Source organism: Macrobrachium nipponense, chromosome 13, assembly GCF_015104395.2.
Source record: "Macrobrachium nipponense isolate FS-2020 chromosome 13, ASM1510439v2, whole genome shotgun sequence".
Classification (NCBI taxonomy): Eukaryota; Metazoa; Arthropoda; class Malacostraca; order Decapoda; family Palaemonidae; genus Macrobrachium; species Macrobrachium nipponense.
Window position 1 is genome coordinate 58573240 of NC_087206.1, and position 19966 is coordinate 58593205.

Below are 19966 nucleotides of genomic sequence, written 5' to 3' on the forward strand. Positions count from 1 at the left end.
CTTCAGTTGTTTTGCTAACTCTAAACCCAGGTGACCGACCAAGACGAGCATCGTAGTATTATGGGACTGTCGTGTTTACCTCTTCATATTTTGTTTCTTGTTGGACTGAACTTAGTAAGTTTTTTTTTTTTAGCAAAATTTAGGTAAAGGTAAATCAAACATAGGCCATCCGTCGACTCTGTGAGATATGAGGTCCAAAATGCCTAGCTACCTCATAGTTTTTTTTTTTTTTTTTTTTTTGTTTTTTTTTTTTTTTTTTTTTTTTTTTTGAGTGGTGGGAATTTGATTGCCAAATTGTAGGGTGTGGGTAAAGAAAAGTTTCGCTCTCTCTCTCTCTCTCTCTCTCTCTCTCTCTCTCAATAATAATCACGAAAATCGGTGTATTCGGACAGCTTTTACATCAAAGTTTTTCATGCCGCCCGCATCAGCAAATTGAAACAGAGTCTTTTACAATGATAATAATAACAATAATAACGATAGTAATAATGTTGTGGTTGATTTTATCGTCTATGTTGTTGTTTTTGTTATCGTCATTCCACGTGCGACTCAATTCACAATTCGAGTGTCTTATATAAACAAGGGAAAAGTGGATCGCCATGATGATAGCTTATCTGTCGTTATCCTTCGGGCGAGACAACAGGTGCAGCACTCCAGAATGTATTGTTTGGAAGGAAGAGGCGAAGTGAAGAGGCAACAGTGGAACAAAAATGAAGCTCCTCTTCGCGGGAATTTTTTAAGATGATGAAAGAAGAAAAACTTGAATGAAAGGTCGGTGAAGCGACAAATGATGTTGATTGACCAAGGAAAGGGACAAGAAGTTGTTATTTTTTATGAACTGGAAGAAAAAAAACACATTTGAATGATCTCTCACATTCACAATTGATCCCTGATCCCATTTCCCTGCCGAGAGCAACCAGATTCGCTGAACAGCCGCAGCAGTATGCAGTAAATGGGCTTCGCTGTCGAACTTCTCAGTTCCAGAGGTCCTTTATTCCCCACACCGCTGGGCTGTGGAACCGCCCTGCAGAGGATGTCGTGCAATTGGAACTTCAGAAATTGAAGCGAAGATGCAATGGATTACTTCCCTAATACAACTCTTCTTGCATTTTAATACGTTTTTATATATTTATGAATTTATTATCTATTAATTTATTTTTTCTCTTTAATAAGTTAGATCTCTTCTTTCTGTATTTCTCTCACCCTCTTCTCACTTTTTTCTTAATGGACACCATATTTTTGGAAGCTTAAATTTTAAGTCAATATCCTCCGTGGGCTTCTTCCATATGAATAAGTTTCATACTCTGAATATAATAATAATAATAATAATAATAATAATAATAATAATAATAATAATAATAATAATAATAATAATAATAATAATAATAATAATGTGATAAAATGTTGAGTTCATGTATTTATATATATATATATATATATATATATATATATATATATATATATATATATATGCGTGCTTGTATGTATATATATATATGAGACCGTTCGTTCTGTGATTGCATAAATTATACAGTAATATGCGCATTCGATTATCCACATATTGCACTGAATGGTTGACATATCGCGTGATATTCACGCATGATAGAGGAAGAATTGTAACAATAGGCTTAAATAAGTGTATGCATATGGCTGCTTTGCTGGATTCAGGTAAATGGAAGAGGAAATGAGAAGTTGCAAAAGAAAATCTTAGAGGACATATATGCCATCAAAATGAAAGGATGAGAAGCAAACACGGCCATTTTGGCAAAATGATAAATTTCAAGGTTAAGAACAGGCCATACATGAAAGGTGCGGAATATTTAGAATGTTTTGGGAGTTGCTGGTAATAAACCAAGTGCTGAGAAATGGATTTACTGATGAAGAAGAAAATATGAGGTATGAGTATAGCAAAGTCATTGCAGAGAAAATTCGTACTCTATGTGACTAGGTCGGAGTCTAGAAAATTCTGCGTATGCGTCGACACCACACTACAGCATTTCACAAACTCACTTATGGAAATCAGTTCACACTCATCACAAGCTGGTTGAGAATCAGTCAACGGCTTTAATTGAAAAAAGAAACTTATGCAAATTCTGGATGATTGTATGAAACAGTAGTTAGGAAGACGAAGATGCCGTTGACAGGTAGTCAAATTGTTTGTGATGTGTGTGTGATAAGTTGTTGAGATGTATTTATGACAAGTTTTACTTCAGTGTGGAGGTGCGGTAATTTTGAATGGCAACGTCAATTTTTTCCTAAAGGACTGATGATTAAAAACGATGATGAAACCGTTACAGACATGTAACGGAAGTATGGTGGACTAACGGAAATATGAATGTGAAAGTGGCATATTTTCCAGTAAGAAAACAGTCAATCAGATGGTGAAAAATTAATTTTGAGTGGAAGTTTGGTAGAGAATAAGTAAGCTGGTTATGCTATCAAGGACACTTGAGCACTAAAGGCTCGTGAGAGATTGGACGGCACTGAAGTGCCTGATAAGCAGAGTAGACTTCTAGACTCGGCCCCGCCATAGGAAACGGGGTTGGGGCGATGGGCATGGTGGGGACAATGGAGGACTGAAGATCTGATACGAAACTTTTGTGGAAGCACATGAAAAAGTAATGAAAAATAAGGTTTACTGATAAAAGGCTCTGCCAGATTATTTAACCAAAATGCTTAAGATTTCTTGCAAGGAGAATTATAACTGATAAGATTCAAACTTAGCCATATGTTTTAGACAATGCCAGGCGAATGGCCAAAGCCAACTGAACCATATACATATAGTTCTGAACTGCTCGTTCACTCCTAGAAAATGTAGTTTAACACTAAAAAAAATTGGACTTGAATGAAGGAACGAGAGATCACAACAAAGAAAAAAAAACTATAGCAGAAGGCCGATATTACTGAGGAAGGAGGAATTTACATAAAAGCTGGACTTTAGTTTTAAATGCACTGTATTTACATTAATTTACAGAGGTCCAGGGACTAATAAGGTGGATGATTGGTCGATCCACCGGAAACACGTGGCTGGGACAACCAGACACGGCGTTCAGAAATTTTGCGCAAACGGGTTATTGAAAATGCAAGCTTACTCCAAGGGTTTCCAATTTCTACCACAATCAGGCACGGTGGTTTTCTGCAAAGAGATGGGATACTGGCATAAGGCGGGGATCACACGAGGGTAAACGTTACACACTACTTTCTTTCAATCAAAAGATTACAGGCCACTCAGGGGGGATGAAAATGACTGGGAATTTACTCAGAAAGAACTATTTCGTTGCTTGAATTTACTAGGGGATGTTCACTAGTATCACAAGGGGAGTAACCACAGAATGGAACCAAGATGGGGGGAATGAGAAACTAAACAGCGGAGATGGGGGGGGGGGGGGGGAAAGTCGCCTTGGAAAAATGGAAATGAAATACAGACAAAAGGCAAAACAATTAATTCCCTGGCTGAGCTGGAATTTACTCTCACAGTACCTGGAAATCCTGGGCTTGGAACGTCTTCTTCTGCTTGATATTTCTGTGCACTATGGACAATAAAAAATACTTGGGACTTCTCCAGAAGCAGGGGGAGCAGAAAGGGGCAAAGTGTGGTCTGCAGGGCGTGGTAAGGAGCTTCTGAGCGCTCCAAGCTCTAAGGTAGTTCTGAGGACGAGCTGCTGGCTTCTGTCCCTTTTAAAATTTTCTCCTGGTAAGATCTGCAAAATCCCTGCAGGGGGTAGATTCCGACAGCCAATGGGAGAATAGATAGCTTTTCTAGAGATGGATGCTTTCAGTTCAAAGAGGCAACTTGCATATAGACAAGGATGCATGAAACTGGTAAAAGACCTTACTTTCCTTGGTTCTGGCTTAAAATTTTGAACTATATATATATATATATATATATATATATATATATATATATATATATATATATTATATATATATATATATATATATATATATATAGATATGTATATATATATATATATATATATATATATATATATATATATATATGTATGTATATATATATATATATATATATATATATATATATATATATTTGCTTGTAGCTAATGATTTCAAATCATATAAAGAATGCCGGTACATGGAACGGCTGGGAAAAATCAGTAAGACCTTGTACTGAAACTGGCCAACAACTGAGGGCTGCACACATGGGCTGACTTGCTTCTATAACTGTCGATTTAGGCAGATCCCATTTATTCCTGCATTTTCACATCAGCTGATTGTCCGAAAGAACATTCTGGACGCAATACCAGAGCTCGCAAATGTCAGTAGTAGGAGAACCAAGGGATTTAAATCTGGGCCATTCAGTTCCTGGCGCCAAATACTCCCCCGGGACTAATCTAACTTCTACCTGGACCCTTTTTAGACTGGCACACCTCAAAAGTGACCTGTCGCTCTTTATGGGTAAGTATGGGCTGGCTCCCCTTTAATAAAGCATAGGATTTTGGATCTTAATTCAAGTGAGAACAGAGGCAATGGCAGCATAAATCTATTGCAATACATATGTAAAAATGTATGTATCAAATGCATATATTTAGCCACAATCCCCTCTTGACATCTCAATTTCTTCATAAACAGGATACCCTTTTTGGACACAAACCCTCAGATAAAACAAATAAACTTATGACTTTATCCTAACTTAGGTGGGTATCGTTACCTCATCCAGATGTACCGGATGGCAGTTTCTTGATATAGTTTTTCTTTGGATCTGAGGCTTTGTAGTATAAAGACCCTCTTTACCCACTATTACGGTCTTGTATCTCATCTAGATTGTAAAGACCTGTGTAAAGACCTTCTTTACCCACTAATCATAATCTTGTATCTCATCTAGCTAAGCAGCAAGAATCACATGTATATGATTGTATATAGAATTTCTTGGCCTTTCCGCTGGTATATAATTCATCAATGTATGTCCATTATGCCTTTTGTTATTATCATTTCATTAACTGCTATGAAACACAAATTCTTCTGTATCTGTGTTCCGTCCACACACTGATACATATATCGTGTGCACAGTTGATAAATCAGTAGTACTCAGTTTTGTCTCATTGTGACCTCACAACTGGTGAGCTGAGGAGTGCCGGTAAATAATGGTTTTGCCTCGACCATTAACGGACTCACTATTGCCACGCTTACCTTCAGAAACCTGTAACAGAACCATACAGCGACAAAGTTTAGGCTTCTGAAAGCTCCTTCTTTGGAAGCCACCCATGCCAACAACGGACTAATTACAGAGTACCTTCCTAGGTATATTTTAGTGTTTTCAAATGGTTTGGCCCTGCCATTTACAATTAACATCGATCATATTCAGAAAGTGTATAGTTTTGACTTCTGGCGAACCCCAAATACCATTAACGAACTAAATACAGCGCTTAATTCACGTTTTGGTGTGAGAGTCAAAATGCCAGACATGGAACCTGAAAGTCAAGCCGAGGACTCACAGATCCTCTGCATCTCCCTGTTGCCTTCGAAAACTGCGATATCTGAGGCGTTAAAGCTGCCGCCATTCTCACAGCAAACTACCGTGTCATGGTTCCTGTGGGCCGACGTACATTTCCATGTAGCCAAAATCACAGATGAAGAAACCAAAGCAGATATCACAATGATGACGCTGCCCAAGGCAGTGTTTAATAAAATTACACCTTGGCTAGACATGCAGATGGAAAAGATCAAATACGAAGACCTCCGCTGGAAGCTCATCAAGATATACTCTATGCCCATCCCAGAGCCCAATGCGCCCTGGACCTGATGAACCAGCCCTTGGCAAACGCATCACTCAAGGATGCCTGGGACAAACTACGTGGTGTCCTGATGCTGCCGGACTGCGACGAATTCAGCAAAAGAAGGGAGATCAGCTTATTGTAAGCAATATTCCTGCAGCGTTCCTCAAAAGGTGAGGGTGAAAATTATGGGTGGAGGCAGACACACTTCCAATGGAGAAATTAGTTCGCATTGCTCATAAACTCCACAAGGCCACCAAGGCCTCCAAGCATGCCTCAGCACCCTCAGCATGTAGCCTGATAGAAGAGAAGGTCAAGGAGGGGGATACACATGCAATATACAGAAAAAAAGGCACCACCACAGCAGTAGAGGAAACTGCAGACCTCCCTGTGCGTTCCCAAAAAACGCAGAGGGCGGCGACCAATAACAGCAGTGGCTGCAGACAACAGGGAATCCCAACCAGTGGGATTTTTCATCCACGATGCGATCTCGGGGTGCCGAATGCTGGTAGACACAGGAGCCATGCAGTCTGTCTTTCTGCTGTCGAGGGAGGACTGCAACCACCCACCCAATGCCACAGCCGCACTAGTAGCCACAAATGGAAGCCCCATCCACTGCTACAGAACCCAGACATGCACAATATCCTTTATGGGTCATAAGTACGAGTGGCCCTTCGTCATCGTGGACGTCAGGTTTCCCCTACTGGACAGCAATTTTCTCGCACAACATGGTCTGTTGGTGGTTGTCGGCTGTAAACGCCTTCTAGACACCGGAACCTGCCACTGCTGCCAGCTCACCACTGGCCCAAGAATGGCCGCTGTATGCGCTGCCACGTCATCCAAATACAGCGCCCTCCTGCATGAATTCCCAGAAGTCTTCGAGCCAGAACTACGGCAGGTGCTAGGAACACAGGCCAAGTACGACATCTACCACCACATCACCACCACGGGCCCACTGACACATGCCAAGTTTCACCACCTGCCACCCAAGAAGCTTCAGGATGCTAAACAAGCATTCGTAGAGATGGAGAGGATGGGGATTTGCAAAAAGGCATCAAGCCCATAAGTGTCCCCTCTCCACATGGTAAAGAAGCCAGATGGTTCCTAGAGGCCCTGTGAGGACTATCGTTGGTTCAACCTCATGACAATGCCTGACCATTACCGACTGCCAAACATGCAGGACCTGACAGGAGCCCTACACAGTGCCAAAATATTTACAAAAATGGATCTACTTAAATCTTATTTTCAGATGCCAGTACATCCCAACGACTTTTCGAAGACAGCCATCATCATGCCATTCAGAACATACACCTTCTCCGACTCCACCTTCGGCCTCACGAACACCGGGGCCACATTCCAACGCCTGATGGACAGCATCCTGGGGGACTCCACCTTTCTGCTTCCGCTAAGTGGATAATATTCTGATCTTTTCCAGGTCCCTGGAAGAGCACCTGGGACATGTCTGGGCTGTGCTGAAACGCCTTCAGAAGAACGGGTTAGTCCTCAGCTTCGACACATGTTCCTTCAGTGTAGAGAATGTGGACTTCATGGGACACGAGGTCCTCCAAACAGGCATCCACCCCATGGCCTCCAATGTAGAAGCAGTAAACAACTTCCCTACGCCGAAAACGATCAAGTCCCTGTAGGAGTTCCTCGGCACGGTCAACTACTACCAACAATTCGTGCCAGACATCACCCATATCATGTATCCCTCGACCAGGGTGCTGAAGGGGAAACCGTAGACACTGACTTGGGAAACACCACAGCAGAGGGCGCTTGAGCAGACGAAGGCAGCCCTCGCCAGAGCCACAACCTTAGCCTACCAGGACCCCACTGTCCCCCTGAGACTTTCCACCGAGGCCAACAACATCGCCTGTGGAGCCATACTGAAACAGATAGTGGACGGGTCCCCCCACCCATTCGCACTCTTCAGCCGCAATTTGAAGCCTCCCAAGACCAGCTACAATGCATTCGACAGGAAATTACTGGCAATCTATTAGGCCATGTGACACTTAAAATACCTCTTAGATGGCAGCCCCTTCACCATCCTGACAGACCACATGCCTTTGGTACATGCTTTCACGAAGGCAGGAGACTTGTTGTTGGCAAGACAGCAGCGGCACTTGGCCACTATATCCGAATTCGGGTGCACCATCAGCTATGTCCCCAGGTAGAAGAACCCGGTAGCTGGTGCCCTGTCAAGGATTTAAATAAATTTGGTCCACCTGGGCATCAACTACGAGGACCTGGTGAAGGAACAAACTACAGAGGCCGAAACGCCAGCTTACTGCATGGCACTCACCTCACTGAAGTGGAAGGACATGCCAGTTGGAGAGAAGGGGTCAACACTTCTCTGCGACACCAGCACAGGCCGCCCCCACCCCCTGATACCCACATCACAAAGGAAGCAGGTCTTAGACATCATCCTCAGCCTCTCCCATCCATCGGGACATACAACAATGCGCCTAATGACCGAGAAGTTCGTGTGGCACAGGATAAAAAAGGACGTGCAGAGATGGGCAAAAAACTGCATACCATGCCAAACAAGTAAGATCACCCAGCACATGGAATCAGGCATCAGAGACTTCCCTCAACCACAAAGATGGTTTGGGCACAGCCACATGGACGTCGTAGGACCTCTGCCACAATCGGGGGTGCCAGATACCTCCTGACAGTCATAGACCAATCTATGAGATGGGCGGCAACCTCGATGGCAGAAGCAGCTACAAGCACCTGCACTGAAGCCCTATTATCAAGTTGGATAAGCTGTTTCTGTGTGCCAGACAACATTACTACGGACAGGGGCTCAGCATTCTTATCAGATCTCTGGGTCTCCATGGCATGCCTGATGGGGACAACACTCCATAGTACAACGGCATACAACCCCGTGGCCAACGAAATGGTGGAAAGGGCCCACTGTTAAATAAAAGTGGCTCTGATACCACGGTGTACCACTGAAAACTGGAAGGCGCAGCTGCCCTGGGTCCTGCTAGGACTTCAAACAGCACCAAAAGCAAACAACAAAGAAACTTCTACAGAAAAAGTCTACAGGGAAGCACTGGCAGTACCAGGTGAATTCTACCCCACGGAACCAGATGACAGAGATAAAGCCCTGAGAAGACTAAGGGAAATAGCAAAGGAGTTCGTGCCCTCCTGGAAGACTTTCACGGATAGGACGCATAACTACAGACCAGAAGGCCTAGAAACCTGCACACACATCTTCTTGAGGGACGACGCCCGCTGCCCACCCCTGTCCAGACCACACAGATGCCCATACCGTGTCATCACAAGAAAACTGGGAATCCGTCGACAGATTAAAGCCAGTCTTCCTGATGGATAACAAGACCCAGGAGGAGATCGGCAGACATCCGAGAATTCCTCCACAAAATAAGACCTCAAGTGAAGAAACCGACATCTCGAAACGTGGTCAAGGCCGTCTTAGGGGCCAGACGAAAGATGACATCCCAGCAGGCCCGCCAGACAACTCAAAAGTCGAGACTGCCCCACAAACTCAAATATCTAGAACTCAGGGACGGCTCCTGATACCAACAAGGTATCGTGATTAACTGTACAAATCTTCCAATTATTCATATTAATTATGCATCATTTAATTATTCATTATTAATCATTAATAATTGTCTTGCTGGGGGGAGGGGGGAGTACTTGTAAAGATCTTCTTTACCCACTAGTCACAATCTTGTATCTCATCTAGATTGTAAAGACCTGTGTCAAGACCTTCTTTACCCACTAATCACAATCTTGTATCTCCTTTAGCTAAGCAGCAAGAATCATATGTATGTGTTTGTATATAGACTTTCCTGGCCTTTCTGCCAATATATAATTCATCAATGTATGTCCATTATGTCTTTTGTTATTATTATTTCATTAACTGCTAAGAAACAAATTCTCCTCTATCTGTGTCAGGGCCGATAGACTCGGGGGTCGAGCACTCTGTTTCTTTATGCACATTGCTATGTATATCGCATGCCCAGTTAATAAATCAGTAGTACTCAGTTCTGTCTCATTGTGACCTCACTGTAGTTACAAGTGTATCTGGTAAAAAATGGCCAGTAGATTCTATATATCTACATATATACAATATATGTATATGTATATATATATATATGTATATATATATATATATATATATATATATATATATATATATATATATAAAAGTGAATGCTAGTAAGTAAGCTTGTAACTTTGTGCGCTATAGAAATCCAAGCCACTTGACCGATCTAGACAAAATTTGGCACATGGCCATCATTTGACCCAATTTAGGTAAAAGGGTACATTTCAAATCCATACCTCCTTCCACTTCTCCTTCCCCCATCCTTTCCCTCTTCCCTTTGTAACTAATGTAGTAACTGCTCGACTGATCTAGACAAAATTTGGCATAGCCATCATTTTACCCAACTTATTAGGGGTAGGTTTCAAATCTATACCCCCTTTGATTAATAATTCTGTATCAACGTTTGCATTTAAGTTTAGCTGGGGTGTGTTTAGGTTTAGTGGAGGTGTATGTTTAGTTTTGGTGGGGACGTATTTAGGTTTAGCCTGTTTCAGTCGAGTGGTGGGTGTGCTTAGGTTTAGTCTGGGGTAAATGGGACGGTCTCAACAGTAATATTTTGATAAGATGGACAAGCACCAAGGTAATACCTGGATAAAAGCAGCAGTCAGCACATCAATAGCAAGGGAACAGCCACCACAGTAATAGCTGGATAAAATGGATTGTCGCAACAGTAATACCTGATTGAATGGGACAGTCAGCACAGTAATTCTTGGATAAAAGAGACAGACAGAAAAGTAATGTCTAGATGAATGGGACAGTCACCACAGTAATATTTGGATAAAATATAGTCATCACAGTAATACCTAGATAAAAGGGATTTTCAGGACAGTAATACCTGGACATGAGAGACATGCAGTACAGTAATACCTGAAAGAATGGAACAGTCACTACAGTAATACCAGAATAAGTGGGACATTGACCACAATAATACCAGGATAAGAGGGACAGTCACCACAGTAATGTCTGGATAGAAGGGACAGTCAGCATAGTAATACCTTGGTAAAAAGGGACATTCAGAATGGTAACACCAGGATAAATTGGACAGTCACAACAATAATAACTGGATAAATGGGACAGTCAGACCATTAATATTTGGATAAAAGAGACAATCAGCACAGTAATACCTGAATAGAAGGGACAATCACCACAGTAATACCTGGATAAAAGGTACAGTCAGTACAAGAGGGTGCATGAAAATTTTTCTGAGTTCTTTAGAGATTTCCCAGGCAGCTCCAGGTTGGTCCTCTAGTACTATATATATATATATATATATATATATATATATATATATATATATATATATATTTATAATTGTATTCGCACACACACAGATATATATATATTATATATATATATATATATATAATATATATATATATATATATATATATATATATATATATATATATATATATATATATATGTAAGCACTAAGCTACAAAATCTAATTTGCACTACTCGGAATTAATATATTTTCATATATGTTAACCGAAGGGGGATATTTTTGTTGATAAGAAATTCATCGGCTTATTGGCTTGAATCATGAAACCATTCAGGACGTACAGTTACGCACTTACCCAAAAGACTGTCACGAGAGGTTATAAGTTAATGCATAGCCATAATGATGTCTTCAACTTCTCAACTTCCTCACGTTATTCGGGTAAGATTGTTACTAGCAGCCCAATATATATATATATATATATATATATATATATATATATATATATATATATATATATACTACCAGCCTAATATATATATATATATATATATATATATATATATATATATATATATATATAACCGAATACCACAGGAAAATGATAGTCAGAAATCCAAGCGCTTTCGTCTTTACTAAGACATTGTCAAGGAACGAATGAAATACAATTGGAGAGAAAGTTATCAGGTAAACAACAGATAAAAAATACCAGATGGTTAATTGTCAAAAGGTAAAAGTTAAGATAATCCAGGATTATCTGATATTACACGGTCACAAACCAAAACATAGATTTAACCCTAATAGAAACTACAAATTATCTGTACAATTCAAAACATGTAAAAACTGAATATATCAATTTTGTTGCTTATATTTATCTACAACTTTTTTCATTATGAAGGCGTCAAGTTTAAATAAACCAAGACTTAAATTTAGAACATTTCCATTATTTGACTCGATGAAACAAGATTCAATGATATTCCTTTTAACAGTGTCATTACATAGGATTAAGGCTCTTGCTTGACTCCAGTTAATAGGATGATCTAAATCTTTCATATGTACGAATAATGCATTCGATATTTGCCCAGTTCTCACAGAATATTGGTGCTGTTTGAGATGTTGTGAAAGACACTTACCGGTCTGTCCGTAATAGACTTTATCACACTTTTTGTATGATGATACACATGATCAATGACACTGAACAGTACAGTCCTTATTGTCTCTGATAGACAATTCTAAATCTATTGGCAATGTATCGCCATGCTGTTTGCTTGCGTTGATGATCGACTGGATTCTGTCTCTTCCTGCATTGGTCAAAACTTGGTTTTTGGCCTCGCTCCCCTGGCCCATCACCTTGAAGTAGCACTCACCCATTGCACTGCACTGACATCATCTTTCCCTGCAAAAAGAGAAGTCATATTAAAGAGCATTTACCACCACTGCCTTGTGTGAACAAACTGTAATTAAGTATACTTAAAAACAAGCAGAAATCACGGAAATGTTAACTACCTAATTTGTGAGGTTGTGAGATAAACGACGACCAACTAGTTTCCAGTAGAAAGGATAATCTTGGAACAACTCTTATACTGAATATGAACAACTCAATAAGGTTTTAGTTTATACTTTATTTTCCATTAAAATTGACTTCCTTGACCTCGAAAACCCTAGAATTGGTGTATCATATTATAAAATAGGCCAAAAAATAAAGAAATGTGAGACGTTTATAGCTTTTGGATTTACGCAATAGCCATCTTGGATGCCACGTTAAAATTCTCAAAATGAACAAAGATGCCAGCTGGGCATCATTCAGTTTCTGATTCTATGTAACTTTTTCTACCAAAATCAATCAAAACTTGCTTGGGGATACTTTTGCAAGGTTGTCACCCACTGCTGCCAGACTATAGTATCTACTTGCCTTACAGACTTTCGCCGGAGATGCACCACCTGTCAAGATACAATTATTCTACGAGACTTACTGTAAGTACTGCCAAGAATTCGTCTCTAACCAGCTATACCCAACATGGCATGATCTTCAGGACATCATGGACGTGGAAATGTTCCCTTTTGGAAATGCAAAGGTAAAAATGGGTGATTATGAAGGATTTCAGTTGCAAGATTCGCATTGAGTGAATACTGTTCTACAAAACGTGCAGTCTATTTTCTTGTGCTTATTACCGATCTAATCTTATTCTAGTCTTCGTCTTTTGTTTTAAGAGAGAATGGTTCATTCCTGTTGTAAATTTCTAATTACCCGAACCACAAAAGTAAACAGATTCTCGTTCAAGTTGTTGGACTAGTCGGGAGGAACCAGTGGAGGCTTTAAACTGAAAGAATGAAAAATGTCACTATGTATTAAGTTCAACGGCCGTAAACCCAAGATATGATATTTTTCCAATATGGGAATAATACAAACTTCTGGCGATATTCAGAGTTGTTATGCATTCTGAGTTTATTCCAGTAGATTTATTACAGGGTAGTTGCTTTCAGTGTCTTGTGGAACGAAGGTTTTATTCCACTGTTTCTCTTCTCCCTTATATTTTTACTGATGCTGAAACGAATTTGCCTTAGAATTTAACAAGGAATGCAACTCGGTCGTTTACTTTTCCTGGATGCATTCACTGACAACGTGTCCAGCTGGCTAAATAATTATATTCGAAGTGCAATTCAGGGAGAGACAAGTGTGAGGGAGCTTTCTACCAGAGCCAATGAATGCAAGAGGGGGAGATATCGAAAGTTCAACAGCTACCATTTCCGTAAACACTTTCGGTCTAAGTTAGCCAAGTGACAGCTATTGTCCCATATCTCTACATGAATCAAAGGTCGTTAAAGTGCTATTCTCTGGTTGTCACTCCGAAAATATCTTTCAAACCCGAAAGCTATAGCACAGAATATTGCGACTCTCATCAAAAATTATTTTGAATAAAATGAGGAATCATTAGCATGTTAGTTCGCCTCTCCATGTCTAATTCTCGCGATTACCGAAAGCTAAATAGCAAACTACAAAGAGAGAGAGAGAGAGAGAGAGAAATTATTGATAAGTTGTTCATTATTTTCGACTTTAACTAGAGGAATGATATTTTGTAAATATGATTACGACCTCATAAATGACGCGCACTCTTCGATGGTTACTTCGAATGACGTGAGATTGTAAGGTGTTTATATTATTTTCATTCTTCGCTAGGACTTGACTTTGAATAATTTCAATAAGTCAGAAGCATGGAGCACAGTAGAATCAGGATGGAAAAACCAATGTTGCAGAAAATTACTTACCATTGCACAGGCTTCTTTGTAAAAGCCAATAAGTAAATAAGATAAATATTTGCAATTCATTCTCTCCTAAAACCCACTGAATGGGTCGTTATGACATTTCTGTGTCGAATAGCTTAATTATTATTATTATTTGTTTTTTATTATTTTTTTTTTCTCTATCACAGTCCTCCAATTCGACTGGGTGGTATTTATAGTGTGGGGTTCCGGGTTGCATCCTGCCTCCTTAGGAGTCCATCACTTTTCTTACTATGTGCGCCGTTTCTAGGATCACACTCTTCTGCATGGGTCCTGGAGTTACTTCAACCTCTAGTTTTTCTAGATTCCTTTTCAGGGATCTTGGGATCGTGCCTAGTGTTCCTATGATTATGATTACAATTTCCACTGGCATATCCCATATCCTTCTTATTTCTATTTTCAGATCTTGATACTTATCCATTTTTTCCCTCTCTTTCTCTTCAACTCTGATGTCCCATGGTATAGCGACATCAATGAGTGATGCTTTCTTCTTGACTTTGTCAATCAACGTCACGTCTGGTCTATTTGCACGTATCACCCTATCTGTTCTGATACCATAGTCCCAGAGGATCTTTGCCTGATCGTTTTCTATCACTCCTTCAGGTTGGTGCTCGTACCACTTATTACTGCAGGGTAGCTGATGTTTCTTGCATAGGCTCCAGTGGAGGGCTTTTGCCACTGAATCATGCCTTTTTTTGTACTGGTTCTGTGCAAGTGCCGGGCATTCGCTTGCTATGTGGTTTATGGTTTCATTTTTCGTATTGCACTTCCTACATATGGGAGAGATGTTATTTCCATCTATCGCTCTTTGAACATATCTGGTTCTTAGGGCCTGATCTTGTGCCGCTGTTATCATTCCTTCAGTTTCCTTCTTTAGCTCTCCCCTCTGTAGCCATTGCCATGTGTCATCGCTGGCTAGTTCTTTAGTCTGTCTCATGTATTGTCCGTGCATTGGTTTGTTGTGCCAGTCCTCTGTTCTGTTTGTCATTTCTCTGTCTCTGTATATTTCTGGGTCTTCGTCTACTTTTATTAGTCCTTCTTCCCATGCACTCTTTAGCCACTCGTCTTCACTGGTTTTCAGATATTGCCCCAGTGCTCTGTTCTCGATATTGACGCAGTCCTCTATACTTAGTAGTCCTCTCCCTCCTTCCTTTCGTGTTATGTACAGTCTGTCCGTATTTGCTCTTGGGTGTAGTACTTTGTGTATTGTCATATGTTTCCTGGTTTTCTGATCTATGCTGTGGAGTTCTGCCTGCGTCCATTCCACTATTCCTGCACTGTATCTGATTACTGGCACTGCCCATGTGTTTATGGCTTTTATAATATTTCCGGCGTTGAGTTTTGACTTGAATATCGCCTTGAGTCTCTGCATATATTCTTTCCTGATCGTGTCCTTCATCTCTTGGTGTTTTATATCCCCTCCTTCCATTATTCCCAGGTATTTGTATCCAGTCTCATCTATGTGTTTGATGTTGCTCCCATTTGGTAGCTTTATCCCTTCAGTTCTCGTTACTTTGCCTTTTTGTATGTTGACTAAGGCGCATTTTTCTATTCCAAACTCCATCCTGATGTCCCCAGATACAATCCTTACAGTCTGGATTAGGGTATCTATTTCCTTGATGCTCTCACCATACAGCTTGATGTCATCCTTGAACATCAGATGGTTGATTCTGTTGCCTCTTTTCTTGAGTTGGTACCCGGCATCCATCTTCTGTAGTATTTTTGTCATGGGAATCATGGCTACTACGAAGAGTAGTGGGGATAGTGAGTCGCCCTGGAAGATCCCTCTCCTGATATTAACCACTGCTAGTCTTATTCCAGAGCTTGTAAGTATTGTATTCCAGTTGCGCATTGTATTTTTGAGGAAGCTGATGGTATTTTCCTCTGCCCCATATATTTTCGGCATTCTATTAGCCATGTGTTTGGTATCATGTCGAAGGCTTTCTTATAGTCAATCCATGCCATGCTTATGTTGGTTTTCCTTCTCCTACTGTTCTTCATTACCATTTTGTCTATCAGGAGCTGGTCTTTTGTGCCCCTACACTTCCTTCTGCAGCCTTTCTGTTGGTGGGGGATGGTGTTTGTCTCCTCTAGGTAGTTGTATAGCCTTTCACTGATGATACCTGTTAGTAACTTCCACATTATTGGTAGGCAGGTGATAGGCCTGTAGTTACTGGCTATATTTCCCTTACTCTTGTCTTTTTGTACTAAGGATGTTCTTCCTGTGGTCATCCATTTGAGTGCATGGTGATTTGAGATACAATGCTGGAGTTGTTCTGCTATTCGTGGGTGTAGGGCCTTGAAGTTTTTGAGCCAGTATCCAATGGACTTCATCAGGACCTGGGGCTTTCCAGTTGACATTTTCTTTAGTTGGTGTCTGACTGTGTCTGTCGTGATCTCTGTGAATCTTTGTTTTATTCTCCCGGTTTCTTCAGCCTTGACTTCCTGGAGCCATGTTGCATGTTTGTTGTGTGATACCGGATTGCTCCATATATTTTCCCAGAGTCTCTTACTTGGTTCGGCTTCAGGAATTTCTTGGTGGTGCTTCCCCTCTTAGTTGGCTGTATAGTCTTTTCTGGTTGGTTGGCGAATAGTTTGTGTGTTGGTATCCCTTATTCCTGTTTCATGTACTGTTGGATCTTATGTGCTTGGCCTTAAGCCTCTGTTTTACATCTTCTATGTGTTGTTTAGTCCCCTCTCTTGTACTTTGTATTTCTTGTTGAGTTCCTCCCTTGTTTTCTTGCTTCTTAGCCTTTTTTCTGCCATCTCTTTCAGTTTACTCAAGTCAGATCTCATCACCATGATTTGCTTTTCCAGGCACCTTTTCCAAGGAGATTTCTGTTGGGTTGGTTGTGCTGGTGGTGTTGGTGTTCGAATCCCCATCAGTTCTGCTACTAATCTTGCTCCTGCATATGCCAAGTTATTTGTTTCTGTGATACTGGTGGTGTGCATTATGCCCATTATTTCATTGACCTCACTTGTTTTCTCCCTTAATTTCTTGGTGTTGTAGGCTTTCATGGAGGGGTTCTTTGTTCTCTCTGTATCTGGCTCCATCCATTGTCTAATCTTTTCTACCCATTCCGTCCTCTCTGTTACTTCGTCGTGTTTCTTCGTGTGTCGTTGTTTGATACCTCATCATCCCTGTTGTCTTCTGTGGGCATCGTCTCTCAGTTCGTCTTCGTGTAATTCGTTGTCGTGTGACATTTCCCTTTCCAGTTCTTCTCTTTCGTTGGGGAGAGCCAGTTCTTTTTCTTTAGTTCCTTACTTGTCTGCCAGCCTCTGCTCTGTTTGGGGGGTGTTATTCCTCTCATTCCAGATGTTGACCAATCTTCTTCTATATCCTCTCTCCGTCGGGTTGCTTCTGATGTAGCATCTCCATATTTTCTTATTTTCTTCTCTTGTCATTTCTTCCTTTAGGTTTGCTTCTCTTACCTCCAATTTCAGGCTGTTGGTTACTGGCGTTGTGTGTGTCAGTTGCTGGATGACGACCTCCAAGTACCTGACCGTCTTCCCCTTCAATTGGGTTGAATACCTGGCTGCCGGATGAGTTCCTCTGTTGCCAGAGGTTCCATTTACGTCGTTTGTCGTTTATTCCTTCATTTCTTAACATCACTGCTGAGTTTTGCTAGTTTACCCATAGCTGGACCCTACCCCATCAGGGATAGGTACTCATTTACAGCTGAGTAGACTGAGGAAATTATGGTAAAGATCCTTTCCCAAGGAATCAACGCCGAGGAGAGCGGTCACCCATCCAACGACTGACCAGCCCCAATGTTACTTAACCAGTCCATTGACGACCTAACCCACTCTGCCACGTCGCCACACATTATCATTATTATTATTATTATTATTATTATTATTATTATTATTATTATTATTATTATTATTATTATTATTATTATTATTCCAAAGGAATATAAAAATTATTCTGCCAATTGATTTCTATAAAGCTTTTACCTTTTTCTCTCATTCTGTTAAGGAGAGAATATGGATTTAAAACTATTTCAGTAAATCTAGAATGTTCTCTGGTTTATATTTGCATTAATTGATGAAAGATTTAGACTTGAAGGAGGAATACTTATAGCCACTATTTTGAAGGTTATTCCTGAGTATGGGTAATCTAGTTTCTCAAAATTGCACCAAGTGATTACTATAACCTGGATGAAGAAGCAATATATTGTTTACATCGTTTAAAAAAGATAGATTGTTAAGTGGGATAAGAGAGAAACACTAAATTTGATTAATCTTCCTTCGATTTACTTACATCCTATAGTACGCTCCAAATGTAGAAACCGAAGGTTGGACGTTCAAGTGTCAGCATGAGGAATACGAGTGTAAGGCTAATATGATCCACGCATGCGCCAAAGAAAACTTTAAGGATATTGGGCTGGAAATGAATTTCGTCAAGTGTCTTCTGGAATCGCCTGCTCCAGCGGATTCTGGACCCACTGTGAGTGTAATCTTTCTGCCTTAAGTTTAATGGCTTACAGTAAATGTATGGAAAAATGTTTTTGGGTTACTATACACAACCCCACCCAGATTCCTCATAGCAACTTGTAGTAAGGAGATTCAAAGAGCAGCCACTAAGCTCTGATTCATAACTTGGACCTAAATAGTTGTTCTAATCTTATTTAGTCAGACTTGATTTCCTTTTACCGTTTTTTTTTTTTTTTGCCGTATCAGGTCATTATGTGACGACGTGCCTCCTCACTCGTAGAATTCGAGTACCAAAGATGGCAGAGCAATATGAAAGTCTGATATCAAGCTCTGCCCCAAGAGCTTTAGCCACCCTCACCTACTAGAGACGCCCCCTAGCAAGAGAGGTGTCGTCCATCCTTTCAATGCGGCCCTCTGGCAATGAGTGGTTAATACAAACAACTTCAATTCCACTACTTAAATCTTGATTTGCAGCTTTCTTTAACATGACACGATGTACAGCATTCAAGACTCGCCATGCTAAGTAAAAAACAGTCAATAAATATTGCGAAAAGTTTGATAGATACACTACTATTCTACTGTAAATCCTGCGAGATATACAAAAGGGAAAATGCCTCGAGGACCTTAATTATGCATACCGTAAATCAAGCTGCAACTAAGAGAATTTGAGAAGTGTGGGGAGAATTATCATGCAAGATCTAAAGTCCGTTCACACTATGTATTCGATAAAGAACTGGGCTATGCAAGAGAGGGAAAAGATCACGAAGGAAGCAAAATTACAAATGAAAGCAAAGGGTTTTGGATGACCCTTCCAAAACCATTTATATACAAAATGAAAGCTGATCAAGCAATGGAAGAAACGACACGGAGAATGATAATAAACTAATCATTCCAGATAATATAACGAGCTAATAATCCAGAGGAAAACATTAATCGAAAATACGTGCGGTCTTTGATATCTTACAATGTGAGGATACTACAAAGATAAGCATGGAAGAAAACCGTAAGATCTCTCGAGAGTATTTCACTACCAAACAAAAAAAAAGGAAAAAAAACTGGAATTGAAGAGCCAAAGATATCCATAAAAACAAAATTGTGGGAAAAAAAACTGAAGATGACAGAACACCGTCCCCAAGAACTAAAAAGAAAAATCAAATCCAGTCTCCTGCAAACAGAAAAAATAACTCTAATCTCAAATAGTCCAAGACTAAGAATAAATTATTT

General features: G+C 40.3%; 1 protein-coding gene across 2 annotated transcripts in view; it reads left to right on the forward strand.

The window, feature by feature from the left end:
- The window catches only part of LOC135225806 (gamma-interferon-inducible lysosomal thiol reductase-like), a 79214-nt gene that overhangs the window by 35 nt on the left and 59213 nt on the right, over nt 1–19966 (forward strand). For both annotated transcript variants that reach the window (XM_064265302.1, XM_064265301.1), the window contains exons 1-3: nt 1–114; nt 12943–13098; nt 18579–18755. The exon at nt 1–114 is cut by the window's left edge and continues 35 nt beyond it. In XM_064265302.1, coding sequence (XP_064121372.1) covers nt 61–114; nt 12943–13098; nt 18579–18755 — 387 coding nt within the window. In that variant the 5' untranslated portion in view covers nt 1–60. The remainder of the gene's footprint in view (nt 115–12942; nt 13099–18578; nt 18756–19966) is intronic.